This window comes from Drosophila hydei, unplaced genomic scaffold (assembly GCF_003285905.1).
Source record: "Drosophila hydei strain 15085-1641.00,03,60 unplaced genomic scaffold, DhydRS2 tig00000001-arrow-pilon, whole genome shotgun sequence".
Lineage (NCBI taxonomy): Eukaryota > Metazoa > Arthropoda > Insecta > Diptera > Drosophilidae > Drosophila > Drosophila hydei.
Genome location: NW_022045643.1, coordinates 11,823,879 through 11,846,105, shown reverse-complemented (window position 1 = coordinate 11,846,105; position 22,227 = coordinate 11,823,879). Strand labels below are relative to the sequence as shown.

At 41.5% G+C, this 22,227-nt stretch overlaps 6 protein-coding genes across 8 annotated transcripts in view; 2 read left to right on the top strand and 4 right to left on the bottom strand.

Annotated features, from left to right (window-relative positions):
• Positions 1–39: 39 nt before the first annotated feature.
• On the top strand, positions 40–10,039 carry LOC111601001 (tuberin). The gene is made up of 17 exons (XM_023317397.2): positions 40–355; positions 461–751; positions 808–938; positions 1,002–1,253; positions 1,313–1,449; positions 1,511–1,685; positions 4,509–4,715; positions 4,772–4,922; positions 4,985–5,751; positions 5,811–6,417; positions 6,495–6,694; positions 6,749–7,008; positions 7,067–9,179; positions 9,246–9,389; positions 9,449–9,607; positions 9,731–9,826; positions 9,891–10,039. The coding sequence occupies exons 2-17, from the start codon at positions 691–693 to the stop codon at positions 10,020–10,022; spliced, it is 5,592 nt and encodes a 1,863-aa protein (XP_023173165.2). The 5' UTR covers positions 40–355; positions 461–690; the 3' UTR covers positions 10,023–10,039.
• On the bottom strand, positions 1,719–3,074 carry LOC111601004 (peritrophin-48). Its single transcript, XM_023317402.2, has 2 exons — positions 2,759–3,074; positions 1,719–2,701 (listed from the first exon to the last, which is right to left on the bottom strand). Exons 1-2 carry the CDS (start codon positions 2,766–2,768, stop codon positions 1,755–1,757), a joined length of 957 nt encoding a protein of 318 aa, XP_023173170.2. The 5' UTR covers positions 2,769–3,074; the 3' UTR covers positions 1,719–1,754.
• LOC111601003 (ketohexokinase) lies at positions 3,236–4,432 on the bottom strand. Its single transcript, XM_023317401.2, has one exon. The coding sequence runs from the start codon at positions 4,354–4,356 to the stop codon at positions 3,250–3,252; it is 1,107 nt and encodes a 368-aa protein (XP_023173169.2). The 5' UTR covers positions 4,357–4,432; the 3' UTR covers positions 3,236–3,249.
• Positions 10,040–10,274: 235 nt separating the features above from the next.
• LOC111601005 (ketohexokinase) lies at positions 10,275–11,376 on the bottom strand. Its single transcript, XM_023317404.2, has one exon. It carries the CDS (start codon positions 11,213–11,215, stop codon positions 10,283–10,285), a length of 933 nt encoding a protein of 310 aa, XP_023173172.2. The 5' UTR covers positions 11,216–11,376; the 3' UTR covers positions 10,275–10,282.
• A 492-nt stretch (positions 11,377–11,868) lies between these two features.
• The window catches only part of LOC111601002, a 29,595-nt gene continuing 19,236 nt past the window's right edge, over positions 11,869–22,227 (top strand). For 2 of the 3 annotated variants that reach the window (XM_030225124.1, XM_030225127.1), the window contains exons 1-2: positions 11,869–12,056; positions 15,795–17,501. In XM_030225124.1, coding sequence (XP_030080984.1) covers positions 15,810–17,501 — 1,692 coding nt within the window. In that variant the 5' untranslated portion in view covers positions 11,869–12,056; positions 15,795–15,809. The remainder of the gene's footprint in view (positions 12,057–15,794; positions 17,502–22,227) is intronic. The other variant, XM_023317398.2, reaches the window with a different exon arrangement.
• LOC111601006 (protein snakeskin) lies at positions 19,355–20,595 on the bottom strand. Its single transcript, XM_023317405.2, has 3 exons — positions 20,444–20,595; positions 19,915–20,111; positions 19,355–19,852 (listed from the first exon to the last, which is right to left on the bottom strand). The coding sequence occupies exons 1-3, from the start codon at positions 20,492–20,494 to the stop codon at positions 19,612–19,614; spliced, it is 489 nt and encodes a 162-aa protein (XP_023173173.2). The 5' UTR covers positions 20,495–20,595; the 3' UTR covers positions 19,355–19,611.

Here is a 22,227-nt window from a genome sequence, read left to right as displayed (position 1 = left end):
TAAGTCACTTATTGTCGTTCACCATATGGTTCACAATATAAAAACATATGTTTTCGACAACCGAAAACTTAACATTCCGTTAGGGGTTATTAACAGCGAAATCATAATTTTTCTGTCACCACTTTTAATTCTTGGCAAATTATTTCAAACTCTCTTAATAATAATTATTATTCTAGTTGAAAGATGTGTTCTATACGTAGCATAGAAAATCGAATAACTTAAATTCAACGTTAGCTTTTAAGCTCCATATGCAGCCAAGTTACTCGAAAGGCTGCTGTATTTTAACATTATCAAAATGTTGTGAAGAAAATGAACCGAAAAAATATGTGCAGGGATGGAAAGAAATAAATAATGTGTAACTAGCAAATTGATATTATAGTCTATTTGTAGATATGATCACTAATCGTTGGTAATAGATAAAAACAATAAATTTGTTTTTTTTTGTTTTATTTATCAATAGGCAAAACAACCTTTGTAATTGAGTTAAATATTTGCTCCGTGCATATGGTTCTTTGAAGGGAGCATCCCTACTCTTTTTTGTTATTTCTGTAATCAGTTGGGCTCAACTGCTCAAGTATCCAGCTGCAATTCCTTATAAATGTGTTATATTTTGATTATTCCAATTGACGTGAACGAATTTTAAGTACACCATAGATATTTAAGCGTCTAGCAACGCAAAAACAACGATTTATGATGGGCTCCAGAGATAAATCCAAGTTTAAAAATTTTCTTAAGAGTACGAAACCACCAGGTAAAAACGACCAAAACAATTGCAACAATTGCTTTAATTAATATGTATTTTGCCAGGCAATTCTGGCGAGCGAACGTTGCGTCCAGAGTTTGAGCTTGAGCTCCGACCGGAGCAGCCAATTGCACAGCGCTGTAAAATGCTTAAAGAACTAGGAGATTCGCATTTGCAAAATATTAACTTGGATGAAGTAAGAAAAGGGCTTTGACCACCGGCAATTTGTGTAAACTTATAAATATTATATTACCTGCAGACCTCCATAACTAATCTGTGGCAACTAACCAACGATCTCATTGTGCCCAACAAACCGGCAGAAACACGCCAAATTGCTTTAAGTTTCTATAAGCGCCTCATTTTCACACAATACAAAAACTTAACGCTAATGCGTGAAAAGTTTTTCCTTGTCATACAAAATCATGAGGCGCACGAGGATCTACGACATCTGCTAGAACTACTTGACACTCTCACAGAGAACGGCAAGGATATTACCAATTTCGAAGAGAAGGTGACACGGATCCACATGGAGGTTCAATTTTTCAATATATTTGACTTGTCTGTTTACAGATTGGTAAATTTATGCTGCTGTGGATACCAGCTATCACAGATGCCGATTTGCTCTGTCCCTATCTGCAAATGATGATTAATCTCATTAAGTTCAATGCAGCCCACTTGGACAAAGATATACTTGTTGGCATAGTGCAGTGGGTGACATGTTTAATTTGAATTGCCTGAATAAACTGATTAAAACTCCTTGTATTTCAGAAATGCTTGCGAATTGAGCTGCACTGTGCCGAACGACGACATTGGCTTACAATGCCTGACCGTCTTGGAGATGGTCATTGGCTATACCATATTCCCTAGCGAGCCGTTACATCAGTGCATTGTCACACTGTGCCGCACAGTGAACAGCAATCACTATTGCCAAGCATCGTATAAGGTATGTCAGACTATTGGTTTATTTCATGGAAGGCAGGCAAGTAGCCCCTAAGACGGAATGAATATAATTTTACAATAACAAAAATTTTGATGACAGCTTGCTGTTGGTCATGTCCTCAGGCTTGGGCCTGTTCTCATTCAACTGGTCTGCCTGCTTGCTGCTGTTCACTTTATGTATTTGGTTACTGTTGTTGACGTTCTGTGTTGTATTTGGCGTTGCTGGCTTAGTTGTTGTGCTAGTTGTCACACCGAAGCACTGGTAATGTTTGTCATCCGTGCAGTAACGCGATACCACATCGAAGTACTGGCCTTGGGGGCATCTCAACTCAATGGCCTGGCTGCCAATGCACACGTAGTATCGGCTGCAGTCCGTAGAGTGCGGCACCAGTCGACTGCCTTCTCTTTGACACTCTTGCAACGGACGTTGGACAAGCTGAACGGCTGGCTGGCATTCGCCTCGCGTATCCAGCAGGCAGCTGTTAATAGTGACATCATAATAATAATTATGTGGACATTGCTGCAGCATGGCCTGGCCCTGTTCACAACGATAATAGCTTCGGCAGTCGTTCGAATTAGCCAGCGTTGAATGCTCTGGCATTATGCAGCTGCACTGATGCTCTGGCGTTATGTTTACCGGCAGACAAGCTTTTCGTTTGGCATCGAAGTAGAGGCCATACGAGCACTTTGCAATTGAGAGCTCACCACGATTGGAACAATGCTTGAAGCGCGTACAATCGCCATCCAAGCGTTGAACACCAATCGTTTTGCAAGTTGCGGCACATGAGCCTCGTACGCAGCGTTTCTCCAGGCTGTTGAAATGGTATTCCTCTGGACATCTAAACTCCTGGTAGCTCCGATCTTTTATACCCGTACACACATAGAATCTATCACAGTGCCGCTTGTCCGGCACAAGAGTCCATGTTGAGACATTGCGGCACAGCGACTCGATCTCGCTTAGAGTGTTGGCTCGAATTACTGCCAGCCGCAGTAATAGGACTACGCTCAGTTGTAGCTGATCTGAAAGACAAAGAAACTCTTTAATACGGAAATCAGATTGGAAAATCCCAAACTCACAGCTCTTCATAGGTATTTATTTATTTGTGTCCGCGGAATTGTGTGGAATGCGCCGCAGTTTTGATATCGGCTCTACTTTTATGGCACTAAATGGGCTGGTTTTGAATTTATCAGTTCATTTCAGATGCAAGATTGGGGTTACAATTTGTTTGCTTATGCTAATGAAATTCTAGTTGTTAGTCAGTGTTTTCTTACACCTTATCTGATCCCTGTTCAGGTGTTTTCAGTTTCTTATCGACCATGAACTGGGTTGATAATTAACCAACTAAATATCAATATTCCCCACTTGATTGCCGACTTCCGAAATGAGTATCAACATGCACCCTATCTAGGCCGACTCTATGATTCACCAACAAGCCTTTAGGAGCATTTCTAGACTTACATGAAAATGCATTGTTATTTCCCACTATACAAATTGTAGATATTACATTTGTTTTCTTAATTTTGTTTTCATACAATTTTGTAACAAATACTTATTAGAATATTCAGCATCAAGCATGATAACAACTAATGAGATCCTTGGGCATGCAGCGCATTTTATCGAAGCCAAATATGGATACCTTAAAGCAAGCAGCTCGTGTGGCATATTCTATGGCATCCCGCAATGACATTTTGTCCCCTTGCATCGCATAGATGAAGGCACCCACAAAGGTCTCTTCTTCGCCAATTGGATCGACGATTTGTTGTGCCTTGTGGGGACCAACCTTGAAATATTTGTTGTCGGGCATTAGACAACTGGATCCCTCTTCATAGTTGTCATAGATTATTATTGGTTGATACAACGTGTTGGTATCCGGGTTCAATCCTGGCATATCTTCTGTTGTATATGGGGTCTTCTTTGGTTGCTTACTTTGCCAGCGCTTGCGCGCGACAGTCATGGCATCACGGACTCCCCACACTGTCTCTCGACCATTCATATAGCCATTGTCAACCTTTACCTGTTTTCGGACAAGCACATAGTCTGCTAAGGCGGCCATAAGGCAGCTATGTGGTCGCATGTCGGCCAGATCCACCGACAACAAGATATTAGCGTCTGGACTGCGCTCATTATAAGCTCGCACAGCGCGCACCATGCGAATCGTTTCCCCGGTGTTGCGAGACTCAAAGTGTATCCAGCAGTATTTGCGGTAGTCAACGGCGCCCACGAATTGCTGATAGGTGAGCTCGTGATGATGATTCGTATACTCCACGGTTGTCTGCTCCGCCTTGTTCCACACAGCGACGATGATGCGATGCGGTGGCTGTTGGCAGTTGCGCGGGCAGTTAGAAATGTCAATGTCCATGGCCTGGAAACTATTCATCAAGTTTTCGAACGCGGGCGCTTTGGTCAGCTGTCCAAGAAACGCACAAGCGGTCCCCAAACGCCGCAATACGCAACATGAATTCGCAGCATAGCCGCCGAGGCGAAAGAAACCCTCATCAGTGCGTTCGATCATGCCGGGCTTAGGTTCTTCATTGCATATATTGATAACATCCAGCGTACAGCGACCTACTACAAGTACTTGTCGCGGTGGTGGCGGAGGTGGTGGTGGCTCCTCTCTAGGCAGATATCGCACCTTCTTTACAGTTATTACCTCCTTAACAATCTGCTTCTTCATGATTTTAGGATTTTAGTAAAATAAATTTAAAATCTTTTGCCAAATGACAATTGTCCTTCAAAAACAACTCGATCGATTGATAAATATCGGTGTTTAGTTTATCTTTAAAATGATCATTATATAAATTAATTATACTTTTTATATTTTTATAGATAATGAAAAATTTGCTGGGTACTCAGCTAGGCTATCACTCCATGAAAATTATGTGCAACATACTCAACGACAAGGGACAGTACGAGGATGCCCAACTGTTGCGAGGGGCAGTGTTTCATCTGAACATGAATATCTTTGGCTCGAATATCATTTTTCAGGTCTCCTCAATGATCTATGCAACCAACGTATTAATGGGCTTTCGGAATGTAACTTGCCGCAACAGTCTTTCATAAACTTGATATAAACTAATCAACTGTTACAGGCATTGGATAGCAATGAGGTGATTGTGACCTATGAAGTGATTCTCAGTGTGCGCATGGTGATCAACAAATACAGACATGAACTCTCCGAGATAATATGGGATCTGATTTGCGACATTATGTCGGCGATCGTCGACAACATTGAGGAGTATGGTGCGTATTGTGATCGACCGCGATGTCCGTTGCAGTTGTGATTAATAAGTCTTATCTTGCAGAGCGTTTGGGTGTTAACAAGGATCGTTTGCATCATTTACAAATCAACTTTCACGAGAATATTGACTGTATTGAGAAATTGCTGAAAAATGAACGCACACAAATACTTTGCAATGTAGATCGCATTTACGACCTGATCGAACGGGTCGCCGATCGACGTCCTGAATCCTCTGTCCTGAGCTTAATCGATTATCGAACGCAACGTGTGACTGCTACTCGTCCAGAGTGGCTTTTGTGCTTGACCCAGTTTGTGCACCGCTATTACCGCATGTCGAACGTGAATGTGCGCATCAAGATCATCGATTCGCTTGTGGAGATTATGAACCAGAATCGATACAGCTATGAAGAAGAGATTCTCGATCGAGTTGTTGTGCCGCAGCTGGCGCAGATCCATCAGGAGTCCAGCGTACAAGTGCGCAGGGCGGTGGCTCTTGCTCTCTCCAACTTTGCGCGCCATTGCGATACGAAACGCTGCCTCGAGTTGTTGGACATATTGGAGGCACTCATCAATCGCCCTTTCGAGCAGTTGCGCCAGATTGCGGCAGACGCCAGCACATCGGAGGCAGGCAGCAGCATTATCATAAAAAATGTGGCCGAAATTTCCGATATAAGCGCCGCTATCGATGGGCTTGTTGAGGTGTTTGCCATTAAGCTGCATCGCCAACCGGCCGCTCATGCCATTAAGATATTCAATATTTTAATGGATCATCTAGAATTGCACTACGATCGCCCAAAGGTCTTTGAACAGGCCAGCAAAGTGCGGCGTCAGGTAAAATAATTAAAATTGTATGTATTTCTCTATATGCTAATCTAAGCAATACCCTGCAGATATTCGACTGGATGCTCAAGATACGCGCTAATGCCTCCTATCACATTGGATATCCTGACAGCCCCAAAACCTTAAAGTTTAGCCATTATTTGAGTGTCGAGTTGCCATTACCATCGCAAACGCAAACAGCAACGATTTCTATACGACGTGTCTGTAATCTGATTGTCCGCTGTCTAGAGCAGGACTCTGATTACTCTGTGTTCGAGTTGGTCATCACGGAGCTGCCCAAGGTGCTGCAGAATAAAGCCCTTATTCAGGGCAACGATATCGAGAAGCTAGCCAATACGCTGTTTAAAATCAACTCGGTTAGCAACAATAAGTTTAAACAACCCACCGATATCTTCCACGGCCTTGTGGTGCGGGCAATCGCATCACTGGTTATCTATTACGAGTGCCTACAGCCGCCAAAGCACTACAACATCATTACAGCCCTCTACTCCCTCATACAAACGCCAAACACAGCCAGTGTCTGCATCAATACAATTTCCATTCTCATCTTGGAGATGCCCGAAGCGCTAATGCGTAAGCTACCAGATATTTTATGGCAAATAAGCATGATGTCCGACACGAATACGGTGGCCATACCAGTTTTGGAATTTCTATCCCGTGAGTGATTTATTTTCAATATTGCATACTGCCTCGTCCTTAATATAATTAATTAATGAGCTTTCTTTTGTTAACAGTTTTGATCCATATGCCAAACCATCTGTTCTCCAACTTTACGCCCATGCACAATATGTACGTGTTTGCCATATCGCTGCCATACACAAAGCCTCATCGATACGACCACTATACCGTATCTTTGGCGCATCATGTGATTGCGGGCTGGTTTCTGAAGATCAAGCTGGAACTGCGCAAGAATTGCGTGAGCTATATTAAAATGGTAAGTTAAGGCGACATCAGATATGCATTTGCTAAACTATTATTTGTCTTGAAGTCCATGCAGTCGAATGCTAAGATGCTACACAACGACATTGTCAACATTAACTCGAACGTGAATGAAGATTCCTCGAGTCGTAAGCGCAGCACTAGTCTTACGGAACGAGGAAGTCGGAATAGCGCAGCGACCCGCAATGATTCAGATATGCGTCCATTGATGAACAACACGCTGCGCAACTTTCATGCAGATTTGGTTGAGACGTGCTTTGATTTTCTAGAACGTCATACATTCTCGCCATGTCCTTCTTTACCCAAGCGGTAAATATGATTAACAACTTCCTGCATATATTATATATGGTCTCTTTTCGTAATACAGCTTGCCGGCCATTGACTATTTGTTGAAGGATGGCGTCTCGCAAACGTGGCTGGTGGGCCATAATTTGGTCACAATTACCACATCCGGCTGCCCATCGGGACCCACACGCAACGGACTTTGCGAGCGTTGTGCTCAATTGAGTAAGGCGCCCAGTATTAGCTTAAATTCGAAGAGTCTTAGCGATGCAGTGCAACCGCCTTTGTCGCCGGAGCGGGAACGGCGCTATACGAAAATGAGCTTTCAGCATAGCAGCGTCAATGAGAGTGCCGGCAGTACGGAACATACTTCGTCCTCATCAACATCGAACTCGGATGCTACCGCGCATCCGCATCGTCAGATCTCGAACAGTTCTACGGTCTCGTTAGACGCATACTCGCGACGTGGGTCCAATCCGGAGGCTTCTGGCGCCAGTAACCTAGCCGAAGGCTCCCACACGGGCAGCAATACTTCGCTTTTGGGCAACTCACTCTCTTTGTCAACGGCCAGCGTAGGTCCTTCCACGCGATCGGGTCCAGTAGTGCAGCAACCCGTTTGTGCGCGTACGTGCACTAGCTGGGCCGAAATCTTCATAAGACGTCCCACGGGTAATATTTCATGGATAACTCGCATTGAGAATCCCATCGCCAACGACTGCTTCGGCCAGGATCTGCCATTCAATAGCGTGGTTTCCCTTTTCTTGCCCACTGCCTATGGCGGCGTGTTTGGGCCAGACAACCCCATGCAGGAACTACCGCAGCAGCAGCAGCAATCGCAACAGGAAGCGCAGTCAGCGCAAGAGGCCGTGGCAGAGCCAGAAGCGGATGCAGAACCAGCACTTACACCAGCTACAGTGGCAGCAAACACCGAAATTCGCAATCGCATGGTGGCTAAGGCGCGGGCACTGTATCGTCAAGAAGAGGTTCATTCCGTAAGCAGTACCGGCGGCGGGGGAAACGGTGGCAACGGCGGCACAGCGGCCATTGATATTCCACGCCTGGCTGCGGGTGTCAAGCGTGGCAAGGATGCAGCGCTCAGTGGAAGCGTCAGTGATGGTGAAGCGGACGATGATGGTTTAGCATTTGGTGACGGCCAAGGTAGAGTGCGAAACCCGGTGCGACGCGTCAACTCCAGTCCAGAGATGACATCGAGCTGGCGACAGGCATTCCTGGCTGCGAAGCCAGCGCCCCTCTCGCAAGAGCCGGAAGCCGTAAAAGCATCCTTCGAAGAACACCAGTTACCGTCGAAGAAGAAGAGCGTACAGTACAGCACCAAAGATATGCGTGTCAGCTGCGAAGCTATACCAGAGGAGATAGCTGGTTCAACGCCGCCGCAAGGCTCCCAAGGTGCTCTAAAATGTCCACTGCAACCAGGAGCTGGCGCATTGCCTCCCAAACAGCACTCAGCCGACGATGTTAACAGCCAAGTGTCAGAAACCGGAGCTCAGCCGGGCTTGGTCCAGACCTCTGCGTCAGCATCCTCTCTGAAGCAGGGCGCAGTTGGTAAGCCACCTTTGTCCCCGGGCCAAGTTCAGGCAATTATCCCACCCAAACAATCACCAACTCCAACTAGCTCCGGTCTCGGCCTAGCCAAGTCCAATAGCAGCGGCTATGGCAGTAACAATGGTGGTTCAGACTATAATAATGGGGGCGGTGACATGATGCGAGGTCGTTCCAAAACGATATCAACGGTGCGTGAGGTGAACAATGGAAAAACTGGACCCACGTCGGCTACCAATTTTCGCAGCTTTGGCACAGCCAAGCCGTCCATCAATGCTAAGCTGTGCATGAGTCCCAGTTTCGTTTTTCTCCAGCTCTACGGCACTGGCCAGCAGTCCGTGACAGAGACACCACTCAAAGTTGACCCGGAGTATTCGAGCACATTGACACTGCTCGATCTTGTGCCACCTTTTGAGACGCATAAGATCGGCATTTTGTATGTTGGTCCAAACCAGTGTAACAACGAGGTGGAAATTTTGCGCAATTCCTATGGTAGCACTCGATATGTTGAATTTCTGCGGAACATTGGAACTTTGGTCAACCTCAAGGAAGCCGAACAGAATAACTTGTTCATTGGGCTCGATAAAAGTGGCGCTGATGGCAAATTTGCATACATATGGAAGGATGATATACTACAGGTTAGATTTTATACATTTATAATTGAATAGATAAGATAACTAATCCGGCCTGGTTTTTGTGTTCAGGTCACGTTCCATGTGGCTACTTTGATGCCTACAAATCTGCAGGACGATCCCAATTGCAACGAGAAGAAAAAGCACATAGGCAATGACTTTGTTAAAATCATTTACAACGAAAGTGGGGAGGATTATAACTTAACTACGATATCAGTATGTTTTCTACCTTATAAGAAATTTGTACACGCAGTCTAATAAGCGTTTTCTTATAGGGCGACTTTAACTATGCCTGTGTGATTGTTGAACCGCTGGAGCTAAATTCAAATCGTGTCTTTGTCAAGGCGCGAAAAGAGATCTCCCATCCAGAGCAGCGAATAGTGTCCGATCGCAGTGCTCCTTTACTAGCCCGGCAGATGGCTCTGCATGCAAATGTGAGTAAGAATAATGCTCTTGCAGACAAATAGAGCAGAATGAATAGAAGATGGAGTTACTGCTAGAGAATAGTTACAATAATCCCACAAACTCATTAATTAAACATGAACATTCCCTTGCAGCTGGCCTCGCTTGTCTACCAAAGTGTGAAGAAAAAGGATCCCTATGCATCCAATTTTGTTGAGAGATTGCGTAAAATTAAAAATTTGCGTACAAAGGTAATATATCATTATAAATTATTGAGTACCCTATTTAAGTATTTCTCTTTTTGAATACCTTCAGCTGATTAATCATAAACTTGAGCAAAAGAAACAACCAAATGGCGGCACATCCAGCAGCATTGGCAACGCGTCCTCTTCGGCTGTGAACACTGATTCAGATGACCAGCGATCATGTTTTACCAAATATACGTAGGCACTGGACTAGAAATAAAAACTTTTGCAATAGGAGGTTTCTAATAAGATAACACTCGGCGGCATACTATTTGTGGAAATCATCGGGGTCTAATGACAATTTTCTAATTATCTAAGATACTTGAAATTGTGAAATTACGACTTTAGAGCTTCGCTTATATGTTTTGTTTCCTTTTTTCCTACACATGTATATCATTATTAGTCACATATTTAAGAACTATATTTTATTTTTGTTTACATATAATAAATATATAACTATGTTCACTTCGTTGCAAGCTTGTTGTCTGCCTGTAGTTCGGCAATGTGATCGTATCCAAAATCTGTGATCTTGTGGCCAGCCACTCGGTTAGCGAAACTTACAGCATCCGACAGGCTGCACTGCATCACGTAGGTTGCGTATATGAATCCAGCCATAAAGCTGTCACCGGCACCAAGTGTATCCACGATGTGGTCTGGCTTAAAGGCGGCCACATTCGAGAACTTATTGAAGACGGTATCTAGACACGCAGCACCTGTGCTACCCCAAGGACAAATTATGCTAGGGCATTCGGGTTTTAAGCTGCTGGCAAGCGCATAGCACGTTTCCTGTGAGCTTTTCCAGCCCTGCTGGCTGGCCAGCTCACTAGAAAACACAACATAGTCGCATAGGCCGCACAGTGGTAGATTTTTCTCAAACGTTGTCTCAAAATCTAATGAGATGAGAATGTTCGAATTGTGATTCCGATTGTGCTCCTGCACAGTTTTTATCATTTTGATTGTTTCCTGGGACTGACGTGCCTCAAAGTGAACCCAACCGTAGCGATCAAGATCTATTTTCCTGAAGTCCTCCCACGTTATATATGGATAATTTTTATTGCAGTGCACAATGGTGCGCGAACCAGTCTCCTTGACAATTATCACTGAAGAGAACGGCGGGTCTTTCTCCGTCTTGGGACAGTGCTGTATGCCAATGCCACGTTGATCCAAATCATCCAACAGCACCCGGAAGCCGTTCGATCGACTGAGCATGCCAAAGAAATCGACATTGGCTCCCAGTAGTCGAAGCACTGTGCTTACGTTAGAGGCGTTTCCGCCACGCTGCCAGTATCCGTCTAGGCATCGCCGATCCGTATCCTCAGTGGGGAAACTTTCATTGATAGTAACAAAGTCAATTACAGTGCAGCCCACGCAGAGCACGGGCTTCACTGCGGTCATTGTCAGACACTTAAAATAAATACATATGTATGCATATATTCACTGTAACTGATGAACTGAACAATTGGAACTTGATCAACTCTATAGATTTCAATTGAATTTTGTTAAAACAATCTAATCAAGCTTTCACGCATACATGGGAATAAGTACATATATATTATAGGAAATGTTGATTTTTGTTTTGTTTCTTATCGCGACTCAGCGACTTTAGTTGGGAGCATATATATGAATGCATAATTTCAATTATTCAATTATCACGCTTACGAAATGTAAATCAAAATATTAGAGCTTGCATTTACTATATATTTTATAATTTTTATATACAATGTAAGTGCGTTAAAGTCGATTACAATTCGATGACGTTGCGATCAAATTCAAATCGATAACCAAGTCGCTGATCAGTTAAGCCCGGACTACGAAATACCCTGTACCTACATAGTCACTTTTTTGGTTTATTTTGATTCGTGCACATAAATACACACATATGCACTCATACACACTCTTAAGCTTTACGCTCTAACTAGCTTTGCGTCGTCACACGACGTCACACGCAATGAATGTGTTTCGCTCACAGACTGTGCCGAGAGACGGACATGCGCAATGCGTCACCTTGTTCAGCGCTCTCCATGCTTCCAGCTGTGCAGTCGCCTGTCGATCAGTTAACCGCTAGTCACCCGCGCGCGCGGTGTTCGTTAGTAGCGTTGTTGCGCGCCGTTGACAGAAAATTCGCATCGTGCCAAAGTGTTTCCTTTATTTTCGCAATTGGCATAGTGTAAATGAAGGTGCCATATATGATAAATGAATCTAAAACACAAAAGTGACTGTGACAATAAGCCGGTTGGTAAGTGAAAACCAAAAAAGAAAAAAAAAAACAAAAACAAGAAAAAAAGAAAATATATTGTTGCTTTAGCGACAATGTGTGTGGCAGGGAGCCGGTAAATAAGTGATGATAAATATGAACGCAGCTGTATATACAAGCACATACATACATACATTTAAATGCAACCATATGTATGTGATTTCCAACATTATTTAATAAATAGTTTTAATAAGTTATGGTTTAAAAGGCTAGTACGCTTCGCTATGGTACATAAACCCATACGTATGTGTATGGGCATATAATTACATACATAAATATCGAACGAAAACGAGTTGAATATTTGAGCGTGCTTACGTTGCGTCGTCACATGCAGAGAGACAGCGAGAGAGCGACAGCGGACGAAAAAGTTTGCGTTCAAGAGCACAAAAGAGAGCAAGAGTGCACGCTAGACTGTCAGCTGGTTGTCAAGTTGCGCAAGTGGCCACACAATATTGTGTGCATAGCACTCAAAAACTTGAAGAAAACATAAATGCTTACATAGATACTATGTACAGGATGGAACAGAATGTACATACATATGCACATAAGCCCGCAAATGTGTACTATTACTAAAATGTATAAGTATATTAAATGAATAGTATTTGCGACTTTGTTTACATCTACGCCGCGCACTTGACAAAGATCCCAAGCTAACTAATCGAATACATGCACACGTGCATACTTGTGTACATACATACACACGCGCGCGCACACACACACTTGCATTAAATTTCAAGAGCAATTTTTTGGGTCTGTGTCGCAGTTATATGCGAATGTTAATTCAAAATATAAACAAATGAACTGTTAAGGCAGCTGAATTAAAGCACACAAGAAACAATAACAATATGAAAAAGATATACACACACATACACATACTTCAAATGAACTTAAAGTGGATTTAAAAGACGGTACGACGGGACTATAAATCTCTCCTTTACTACATAGAGGCATAGGGAATGCTAAATAATTATATGTGAACACAAGAACAGTGAAAAGTATTTTTTACGCTGGACTGTATTAATAGAATGTGTGAATAATACATATATATTTATATTTATTTTTTTATATATATGTAATACTCTATATAAATATATCCTTTTTTTATAAGAAGTCGCTGTATTTTAGTCGCATACAATTTTTTATAGGACAAGACTTGAATATTAATATTTTATAAGCAATCATAAAAAAATTAAATTGCTTATTGAAAAAATATATACATATATATATAAATATATATATAGCTTTGTATAGCTTTATGCTCTATATTATATATATATATATATTATATTCATATTAAATCATGAGTACTTGAAATAGCTTTGTATTAAGCTTGAATTACCTTTGAACCTTTTCGTAGTGAGTGTCATTAAGTAAAATTTTAAATGAATACTCATCAAGTCAGTCAGTGTCAATATCTTGTGTCGACAACAATGACAACAACTACAACAACAACAACAGCAACATCGCGTCGTTAATTGAAACCGCAAACTGGTTTTCGAATAAGATCGATATACACAGCAAGTTGTAATATAATACTTAGACGGATCTATGCAATAATATATCAGATGCATGCAGGGAGAAAATGTGAAAGATGCACTTTCTTTGTCAATGTAATGTAAATGCATATAAAATATAGTTTAAATCTACTTGGCTTATTGTATTAAAAATATACAGTTAATACTGAAAAGTTAGCAGCTTAATTTAATCTAGTTCATTAAAGAACTTGTATAAATACCAGCAGATAGAGATAGCGATATAAAGCAAGATAGATAGAAAGAGAGAGGGAGACGCTAATGAAAATGATGCACGATTGTTATTAGAGAGATAAAGAGAGAACGGAGGAAGACAGGAATAGGGAGACAAAGAGACAGAGAGGGCGAGAGCTAGAGAGAAAGAGTCAGAGTGCGAAATGGAGAAAAAATGAAGAGAGAGAGAAATGGCGAGAGAAACAGAGAAGATAGAAGGTAAAGAGGAAGGGATAAAGAAACATAAGAAGGAAAGATAAAGAGAAAATGTTATCAAATATAGAGAAAAGGTGAAGAGAAAGAGAAGGAGAGAAAATAAAGATATAGCAACAACAGAGAAGACAAGAGGAAGGGATAAATAAACATAATAAAGAAAGATAAAGAGAAAAAGTTATCAAATATAGAGAGAAGGTAAAGAGAGACAGAGAGAGAAAATAAAGAAATAGCAACAACAGAGAAGACAAGAGGAAGGGATAAAGAAACATAAGAAAGAAAGATAAAGAGAAAAAGTTATCAAATATAGAGAGAAGGTAAAGAGAGACAGAGAGAGAAAATAAAGAAATAGCAACAACAGAGAAGACATATTGATATGTCTTCGATTAAGTCCCAACAATATTTCTTCGTCTCCTTTCTACCTTGTTTTACACTCTTATCAAACCCATTCGCGCTGTCTCTTTCTCTTTCTTTCTGCCTTATGAGAAGTGAGAACAATAAATGCTTAGAGCTGAATATCCTGAGATTTTCCTGCTAGCCGTAGAATTCATATTTACGTGTTCAGCTATATATGCCCTGATGATAGATTATTTATGGTATTTCATTAGTTTTATGTCGTTTTTGAACTCTAACCAGGTAACTGAAATGGCATATTGCGAAGCACGCAGACAAGTGAATTTGTGTGTGACTTTTTGAAATCTTATCAAACTGTTAACTGTTGTTTTTGAGCTTTACTGTGCGGGGGGAATAAAAACCGAATTGTTTCAGATAAGAGTTTGGCTCTTTGTGTTGTGTACGTAGCTTGTCACACCATACACACTCCGTACTCCATAGCAATTTTTGCGCCGTTTGTCAATGTTGTCGACCCGTTGGCCAAACTGATATCTCGCCTCTGCCTCAACGACACGACAATTCGCAGCACTCGTACTAAATACTACTCTCGAGGCTGGAAATATTGCTTGCAACTGCAACGATCCTTCGAGGTTATACAGACAGATTCGGATATGTCGTTCTGCATCCACAACAACTGCCATGAACAGTGAAAGATAGATTGCGGATGAATGGGAAAAAGATAAATCTTGCATGCATTACGACATTTTAGTTCATGCGAAGAGCTTCGCTTCAGAATATTCTGGTGCCTTATCAATAAACCGAAGCTGATTTGTCGCCAACTTCCCCTTTGATAGTGATAAATGGAATGGAAGTTGATGCATCATAAAGAAATAGCGCAAATAATAAGCGACAAGCGACATCGAATTTGAGAAGGTTCAAATAATGAATTTTGTTATTCGTAAACCTAAAATTTTATACTTATGGCACACATCGAAAATTCTCAATTTTGAATCGAAAATGCACAAATTTCTCAAGAAATTAATATGCTTATAAAATATTGCGTGAAAAGCTGGCTTAAGAACCTGTGATCCTAAGTTGATTATGAGGAAGCCTGTCAGTTTTTTGTTACAGGGTATTTTAAGGTGTTGCTGCCTTTCTTCTTACTACTCTGGGCTAGTAGCCAAGCAATAGATTAGACAAGTCACAAATGAGATATCATTATCCATATTCGCTTTAGACGGTCCACGGAAACACTACTGGAATGCCGATTTGTATAGTAAAGCTCACGGCAAATAGCAAAGACATTGGGAAAGAGAGTGAGAGAGAGAGAGAGCAAGAGCGCGAGAGAGTACTTACATTGTGCTATTAATATACTTACCTGTCATGCACTTTTAGTTCTATCTAACTCTCTTTTTGTTTTTATTTTCAGTTAATTGGCTGCAAAATGAATTCCAGCAAAGAGGCGAAGAGCGCCACGAAGGGACTAAAGAAGTTACAAAAGACAAACAAAAAGCAGCAACAGAAGCAACAGCTGCAGCAGCAACAGCAACAACAACAGCAGCAGCAGCCGCAGCAAACCATAAATAGCAATAAGAACGGGATTTGTAAAGCTGCCACGAATGCAAAACTCAAACCAAACGATCCAAAGGCCAATAATCGCAGCAACAACAACAATAACAACAACAACATTAGCAGCAACAACTACAACATGGTGCAAAAGCATAACAACTCGCAATCTTTGAGTGGAGCAACTGAAGCAGCGACACCAAACATTACGCAAATGTTTAAGGAACAGTACGATGCAGAGCGACGTGCCACAATGTCGCAGGTGGAGTCACTGCCCAAAATGGAGCGTACGCATAGCTTTCGCATGAAGATGTCCAAGTTCTTTAACAACTTCACTGGCAGCAAGGAGAATCTGGCGCGCAGCGATGAGTCCAAAGATGAACCGGGCAAGACCCCGTTTACGTTTACGCGCAGTCGTTCGATGATTTTGCTGCGCAGGCCTAATCGGCGCAGCTTTATTGAGCCGCAGCTGGAGCAGCTGTCGGAGGAAGCCGAGAAGTCGGGTGATCCCATGTCGCCAGCGTCGCCGCGCAAGAATTCGCTGGCCGAGGACGGCGCAGCCAATAGCACCTGTTCGCCCATACTGCGTCGCCGTGCGGATACCTCCAGCTCAGTAAAGACGCCAGCTCGCCGACAATCGGCACAGGCTCTGACCTCAACGCCAGTTGAGGACTCCTCGGAGTCAGCCATGCAACGCAAGCCATCGCTTATATCCCTGACACCTGCCGACAGCAACTACAATCCGCAGCTTAACTTTCAGAAACGTCGCTCCAGCACGCTCATCGCTTCGTTCAAGAGCACGCTGATTGGATTGACGGAAAAGCAAGAGAAAAAGGAGAAAAAAGACAAAAAAGATAAGCTGAATCCCAAGTGGAGCGCCTCGCTGCAATCGCTGCAAGCCATTGACAATATGGTCAGCTATGCCAATATGTCATTCATTGACTACGACAAGTTCAATGGCTATGAGAAGCAACTGGAGCGCCAGCAGTCCATCATGAGTCTAGCCGAGCAGATGCCACCCGCCCATTCGCTCCAATTGCCATTAGCCACAACTGCCAGCCATGCCCACGCCCACTACTCGCAATCCCACTCACCCTCGCCCCTAGGCGAACCCAATGGGAGTGCAGTTGGAGCCGGAGCTGTCAGTCTGCCATTACCGCGCACGCCCTCCTTCGTCGGCTCCTCTTCCATGGAGAGCTCACCGAGGACAGTGGTGATGCGTCGCAAACGAAGCAGCAGCTCAGCGCTCGCTCGCCAGCAATCCGCCTCGACGCGCAACAGCAGTCAAAGCTCCTTTAATCTGGATACGGACTTCGAGCACAATTTGGACAGGGTTCAAAATGTCTACCGCGAAAGCCTGGACTCGCGAACACTGGAGCTGCTCAATCAGCGTTCGCGCAACTCCTTCATTCAGGACCAGCCAATGCTACTCGACGCCCTCAATCTGGAGGACGGCTCCGCGAATCGGCGCTGTGCGCTCTGTGCGCTCTGTGCTCAGAGTGTCGCGAGAGCCAACAGCTTCAAGCAGCAGCGAGACGCAGTGGATGGGCGCGGGAAGCCCAAAATACAGGTGAGTTTTTATCAATTTACCATCAATTTAAAATAGAGTATATTATATATATTTATATTATATATATATTTATATTATATATATATTTATATTATATATATATTTATATTATATATATATTTATATTATATATGTATTTATATTATATATATTTATTTAGTGTTTGAGGAATCACTTAGATTTACTATCAATTCAGCTTTCTCTTTGATCTACCTCATACCTATACCCTTGTTCAAATTCTTGCATATATATGTTATAATGAAGTGAAATTGGGGCTTTGTAGAAAATAAAAACGTCTTTAACTAATTTTAATTAACTGCGTAATGCGGTTAGCCTACGTAGAAGTTTGTTAAAGTTTTCAACTGATTTGCTTCTAGCTTCAGTTTTAGAAGACCTCGTTTATTAATAGACTTTCTATGGTTAGTTGATAGTTGGTTTTTGCTCTTAAGATTTCACGTTTTTGTTAAGGTATTTTCAAATTTATTTTCCAGTAGCTTTTTCTCTTTGTATCGATACAATGTGTTCAACAATTCCGATAATGTAAACATATTTTAATTATAGCCAATGAGTAGAGCTAATAAATTTCCCTGATTAAGTACAATAATTGTTTAATGAATGCGTAAATGTGTATCAGGGAGTAAGATAATATTTCGACGATCTGATTCGATGTAGTAAATTCCGTTTCTCATTTGTGTGACATCTTAAATATTATCTCTACACAAAACCAATATACTCTTGCTCTATAAAGATTAAAGAGTAGGGACCTCCATTTCGAGTGCAGTTATCACCTATAAAACCTACTTATCACTCGCATTCCTGCTGTGCTCTTCTCGTATCTTTGATAAAAATTTAAGCATTTATTAAAACTAATTAAAATTGTAATTATAATATTTCTCTTCTTGTGGTTGCGGTAGTCCTAAACGATGATGGTGCATCGTCAGGCAGGTCGTCATGCTGCATTACTGCCTATCGGCTAAAGAAAAAACAACAGCTAAAGCTTTGACAATATTAAAACTATTGAAAGTTATGATTATTATCGAAGTTTTTATCAGGATCATCATTATTATTATAATGATCATTTTTGTCCTCAACAGGATAAACCTGATCTGATCAGCATCAGTTTTATTATTAGTTTAATTATTATCATAGTGAGCGTTAGAATTAAACTTCATCACTATCATCATCTGAGAACTATGATATCTCCTCCTCGAAAATATTAATGGGAAAACTTGAAAAGCTTGGCACTGCATAAGCTTTCAAATGTAAGCACAATTCTCAGTTAGTCATTAGCTTTTATCGGTATTGCTATGACTCGGCTTTGGCACTAGTTCTTTATGTTGACATAGATTGTGCCTTAGGGGCAGAGGATTATATGGAGCAGTGTGCATTAGCCAGATTACGAATATTTCTTTTTTAAATATACACAAGCAGGAGACCGTCATTACTCAATAGAAGGCTTGAGGCAAGACATTTGTGTGATTCAGTTTCTTAAGAAATACATTAGATTCGCGGATTCTAAGCGGCTTAGCTGAAAACCAGTTTACAGCCTTGATCAGTGTTGAGACAACCCTTTACTTATATTTATATATATGTACCTGCACAGGTACAAACATAAAATGTTTAGCTTTTTATGGCGAGCGGGCAACGCTTTGAATAATAATGTCGCTTCAAGATGCAACTGAGCTAGTTCAGGGAAGGTTACAAGACCTATAAAACCCAGCCAAGAGCTGCTTAGAATATATAATAACTGAACGCCAAATAAGAGGCAAACATCTCTATATGTTAGCCAAGTTTTTTATGAGCTATATTAAAGCCATATTTCCCTTTCAAATGTGAACACACGAAAATGTTGTTTGTTTGTTTGTATTGATCTTAACAATTTGTATTAGCCAAAGTGTATAGCTGGAGCGAAAGATAAATGGTTTGTTAGCGTGTAAATAAGATAAAATGATATCCGAATCATACACAAGTGGCTCGATAAGTAGATTATGACTAATTTGCACTTAGAATTAACTCAAATTTGTAGAAATGAAAAAAATTTGTTGTCAGTAATTCGGCAGTTGCTCCAGCGGTGCTTCACCTCCGATGTTAGCTACTTGTTCTTCGCGGTTCATTGCGTGTAGTCGGTGTCGCCCTTGGAGTAGTGTATGCAGGCCAACACGGTATCCAGCAGATACAGTGCGCCCTCGACGACGCACAGCGAGCCCATGGCAATGCCCACCTGGCGTTCCGAGTTGACGTACAGAAAGCCCTCGTCGGACATATAGCCCTTCCAGTAATGAAGCGCCACACCGCCAACGGCGATCCACATAAAGGTGCCCACCACATTCATGATGGTGTCACACAACTCGCTGGGTTGGCGGGAGAGTAGAATCAGATTGGGCCAGCAGGAGAGTTAGGATTCAATGCTTACCCCTTGTGTTTGGTGGTGCCAAAGAAGTAGGCAATCGTGTGGCAGCCCGTGTATATTATGAAGCCGACCATAACACCTGAGGCCACGATTTCCGCGTCGGCGCTCTTCTCCTCGTTCAGATTCCAGGTGCCGCCAATGCCCAGGAATTCGCCGCCATCGCCCCAGCGATATAGAAATATCACCACCAAATTGATGATCTGTAATAATTAAGTTTTAGTCAAATTGAATTCACAATTAACTTGGTTTAGCTCTCATTTATCAGGGCTGATGAATCAGACCTTGTAACGATCTTTGACTAGCCCCGCCCTATAAAGCTCTGGCCAGACCTATTGCGCACTCACGACCCGCACTTAATTTTGTGCTTTTCGTATACATGAGTAATATTACGAATAAGTAAACCACAGGCACTGATAAGGCCGATAAGGCCAGCACAGTTAGTCGCATTGCTCAACATTTTTCAAGCCAAGCAACGCGAAAATTCGTCACTGAATGGACAGGATTTGGTTATTATTTTGTATTAGGGGCTTACCAGCTTAAGCGCTTTGATGAAGATCGAACCAATTGTTTCCACAGATACCATTTTATTGTTTGTCTTCTTTTTATATTCACACTCTCAAATTGTATTCGTTTTCTATTCGAATGTGAATTCGTATTCGTATTCGTTTGCTTGTCGCTACTCAACTGAATGCCCAACCGAAAGCAGTGAAAAGAATTTGTAGCTTTTGCAATCTGCTGCCAGGTGCCCTGATAAGATAACGCGTCCAGATAACAGGTGCGTTTCGAAACGGCTTAAACCTATACTGAACTCGTTGTCGTTGCGCCTACGCATGCGCTTCGTTATCTTATCGCAGCTGGAACTGCTGCCTTATCGGGCTAAAACTCCGCTATGTCAACTTATTAGTCGATTGTATGCTCTCTCCCTCTCTCCCTCTCTCTCTCTCTCTCTCGCTCTTATTGTAACTCCTGCATATATGTGCCTCGGAAAGTATTAATCATGGCCAACCGCACAACGCCGAGCTCGTCATTCCGTGCGCCGGAAACACAGCTAATTACGTCATCATTGGCAGCGCTTAGTTCTTCAGCTCGCGTGATAATATTCGGCTGATTCCAAATTTTCTTACAAAGAGGCTTTCAAATTAAAGCTAAAGCAAACAATTGCAATTCGTTCATATGTTCAATTTAGCCTGAATGAATTTTTAATTAAACTCAGTATTTTTTTTTTGCTCAATGAATGAATTTTAATTTTATCCATCAATGGAACTTTAATAATAAATTAAAACTTGTCCACTGTGCAGGGCTCATCAGACATAGATATTCAGTATTTCAGACTTCCATTAGGTATTGCAGCTTGAAATAGTTACTTAACAAAATATTTCAACTTTTGAGCCCGCCTTCAACTCCTTTGTTTAATTTTTAATGCTGCTGAAATGCATTTGCAATCATGTTTTATTGAGTCTTCAACAATTTGTCGGGAAATATAAATGAAATAATAATTTTTTATAATAACGTATGAGTATCTGCTAATAATCTATAAGAGCTTTAGAGGCCTACTACTCATAGCTCATATCATATCAGGGTTTGGATATTTCAAAATATTTCTACCGGAATCAACGTTCAAAAGCAAACAAACTTTTGAGCTGTTGACCATTGATAACACTTTTTTCCTCAGCTCATTTTGATAAATATATAATATTTGGCAACTGCAGACCTTCAAATCGATTAACCTTGGACACAAAGCGAGCTGCGCTCTAGAAACTCGTTTCGGTATTATTGCTATAAATAAAACCAGAACAGATTGTTTCTTTGTGCCGCTGTTTTGATACTCTCACAAGCAGTTTTCTAGACTAGCACAACTTCCATAGTTATAGCTATATCTTAACTGAATATATGTATATATATATAATGCTCAACTTAGGTTGACTTAAGTTAAGTATAGGTAAACATTTCTTTTAGCCCTGGGTAGATTCAAAAACAAAAATCCGGTTAAAATCTTTTGTTAGTCAAGTCTAAAGCTGCCGACTGAAAGTTAATGACTTATGCGCCTTAACCTAGATATAATATTAATAATAATTAAATAATGATCTAAAGAACTGTCCCAGTTTCTGAGTACCAATTGCTGTTCTTCAATGTTTTATTTTTACGCACTCACATAATTAGCAGCTGCAAAATCTGAGGCAAACTCCGGTCGCGCTTATTCGAATGCATCCACTTCAAACAGAGACTTTAATTTTGGAATCTTATATGGATACATGCACATATATATATATATATTTATATATTTGTGTAGTATCTGTATCTGTGTAGTATAGTATA

What these genes read in the sequence shown, in the direction of transcription:
- LOC111601003 (XM_023317401.2), bottom strand. Translation starts at nt 4,356, where the DNA reads ATGAAGAAGCAGATTGTTAAGGAGGTAATAACTGTAAAGAAGGTGCGA.
- LOC111601006 (XM_023317405.2), bottom strand. Translation starts at nt 20,494, where the DNA reads ATGGTATCTGTGGAAACAATTGGTTCGATCTTCATCAAAGCGCTTAAG. An exon ending in TCATCAAAGCGCTTAAGCTG is followed by an intron (nt 20,112 to 20,443) that starts GTAAGCCCCTAA and finishes TAATTATTACAG; the next exon opens with ATCATCAATTTGGTGGTGAT. An exon ending in GGCACCACCAAACACAAGGG is followed by an intron (nt 19,853 to 19,914) that starts GTAAGCATTGAA and finishes CCGCCAACCCAG; the next exon opens with CGAGTTGTGTGACACCATCA.
- LOC111601005 (XM_023317404.2), bottom strand. Translation starts at nt 11,215, where the DNA reads ATGACCGCAGTGAAGCCCGTGCTCTGCGTGGGCTGCACTGTAATTGAC.
- LOC111601001 (XM_023317397.2), top strand. Translation starts at nt 691, where the DNA reads ATGATGGGCTCCAGAGATAAATCCAAGTTTAAAAATTTTCTTAAGAGT. An exon ending in CGACAACATTGAGGAGTATG is followed by an intron (nt 4,923 to 4,984) that starts GTGCGTATTGTG and finishes CTTATCTTGCAG; the next exon opens with AGCGTTTGGGTGTTAACAAG. An exon ending in ATAACTTAACTACGATATCA is followed by an intron (nt 9,390 to 9,448) that starts GTATGTTTTCTA and finishes GTTTTCTTATAG; the next exon opens with GGCGACTTTAACTATGCCTG.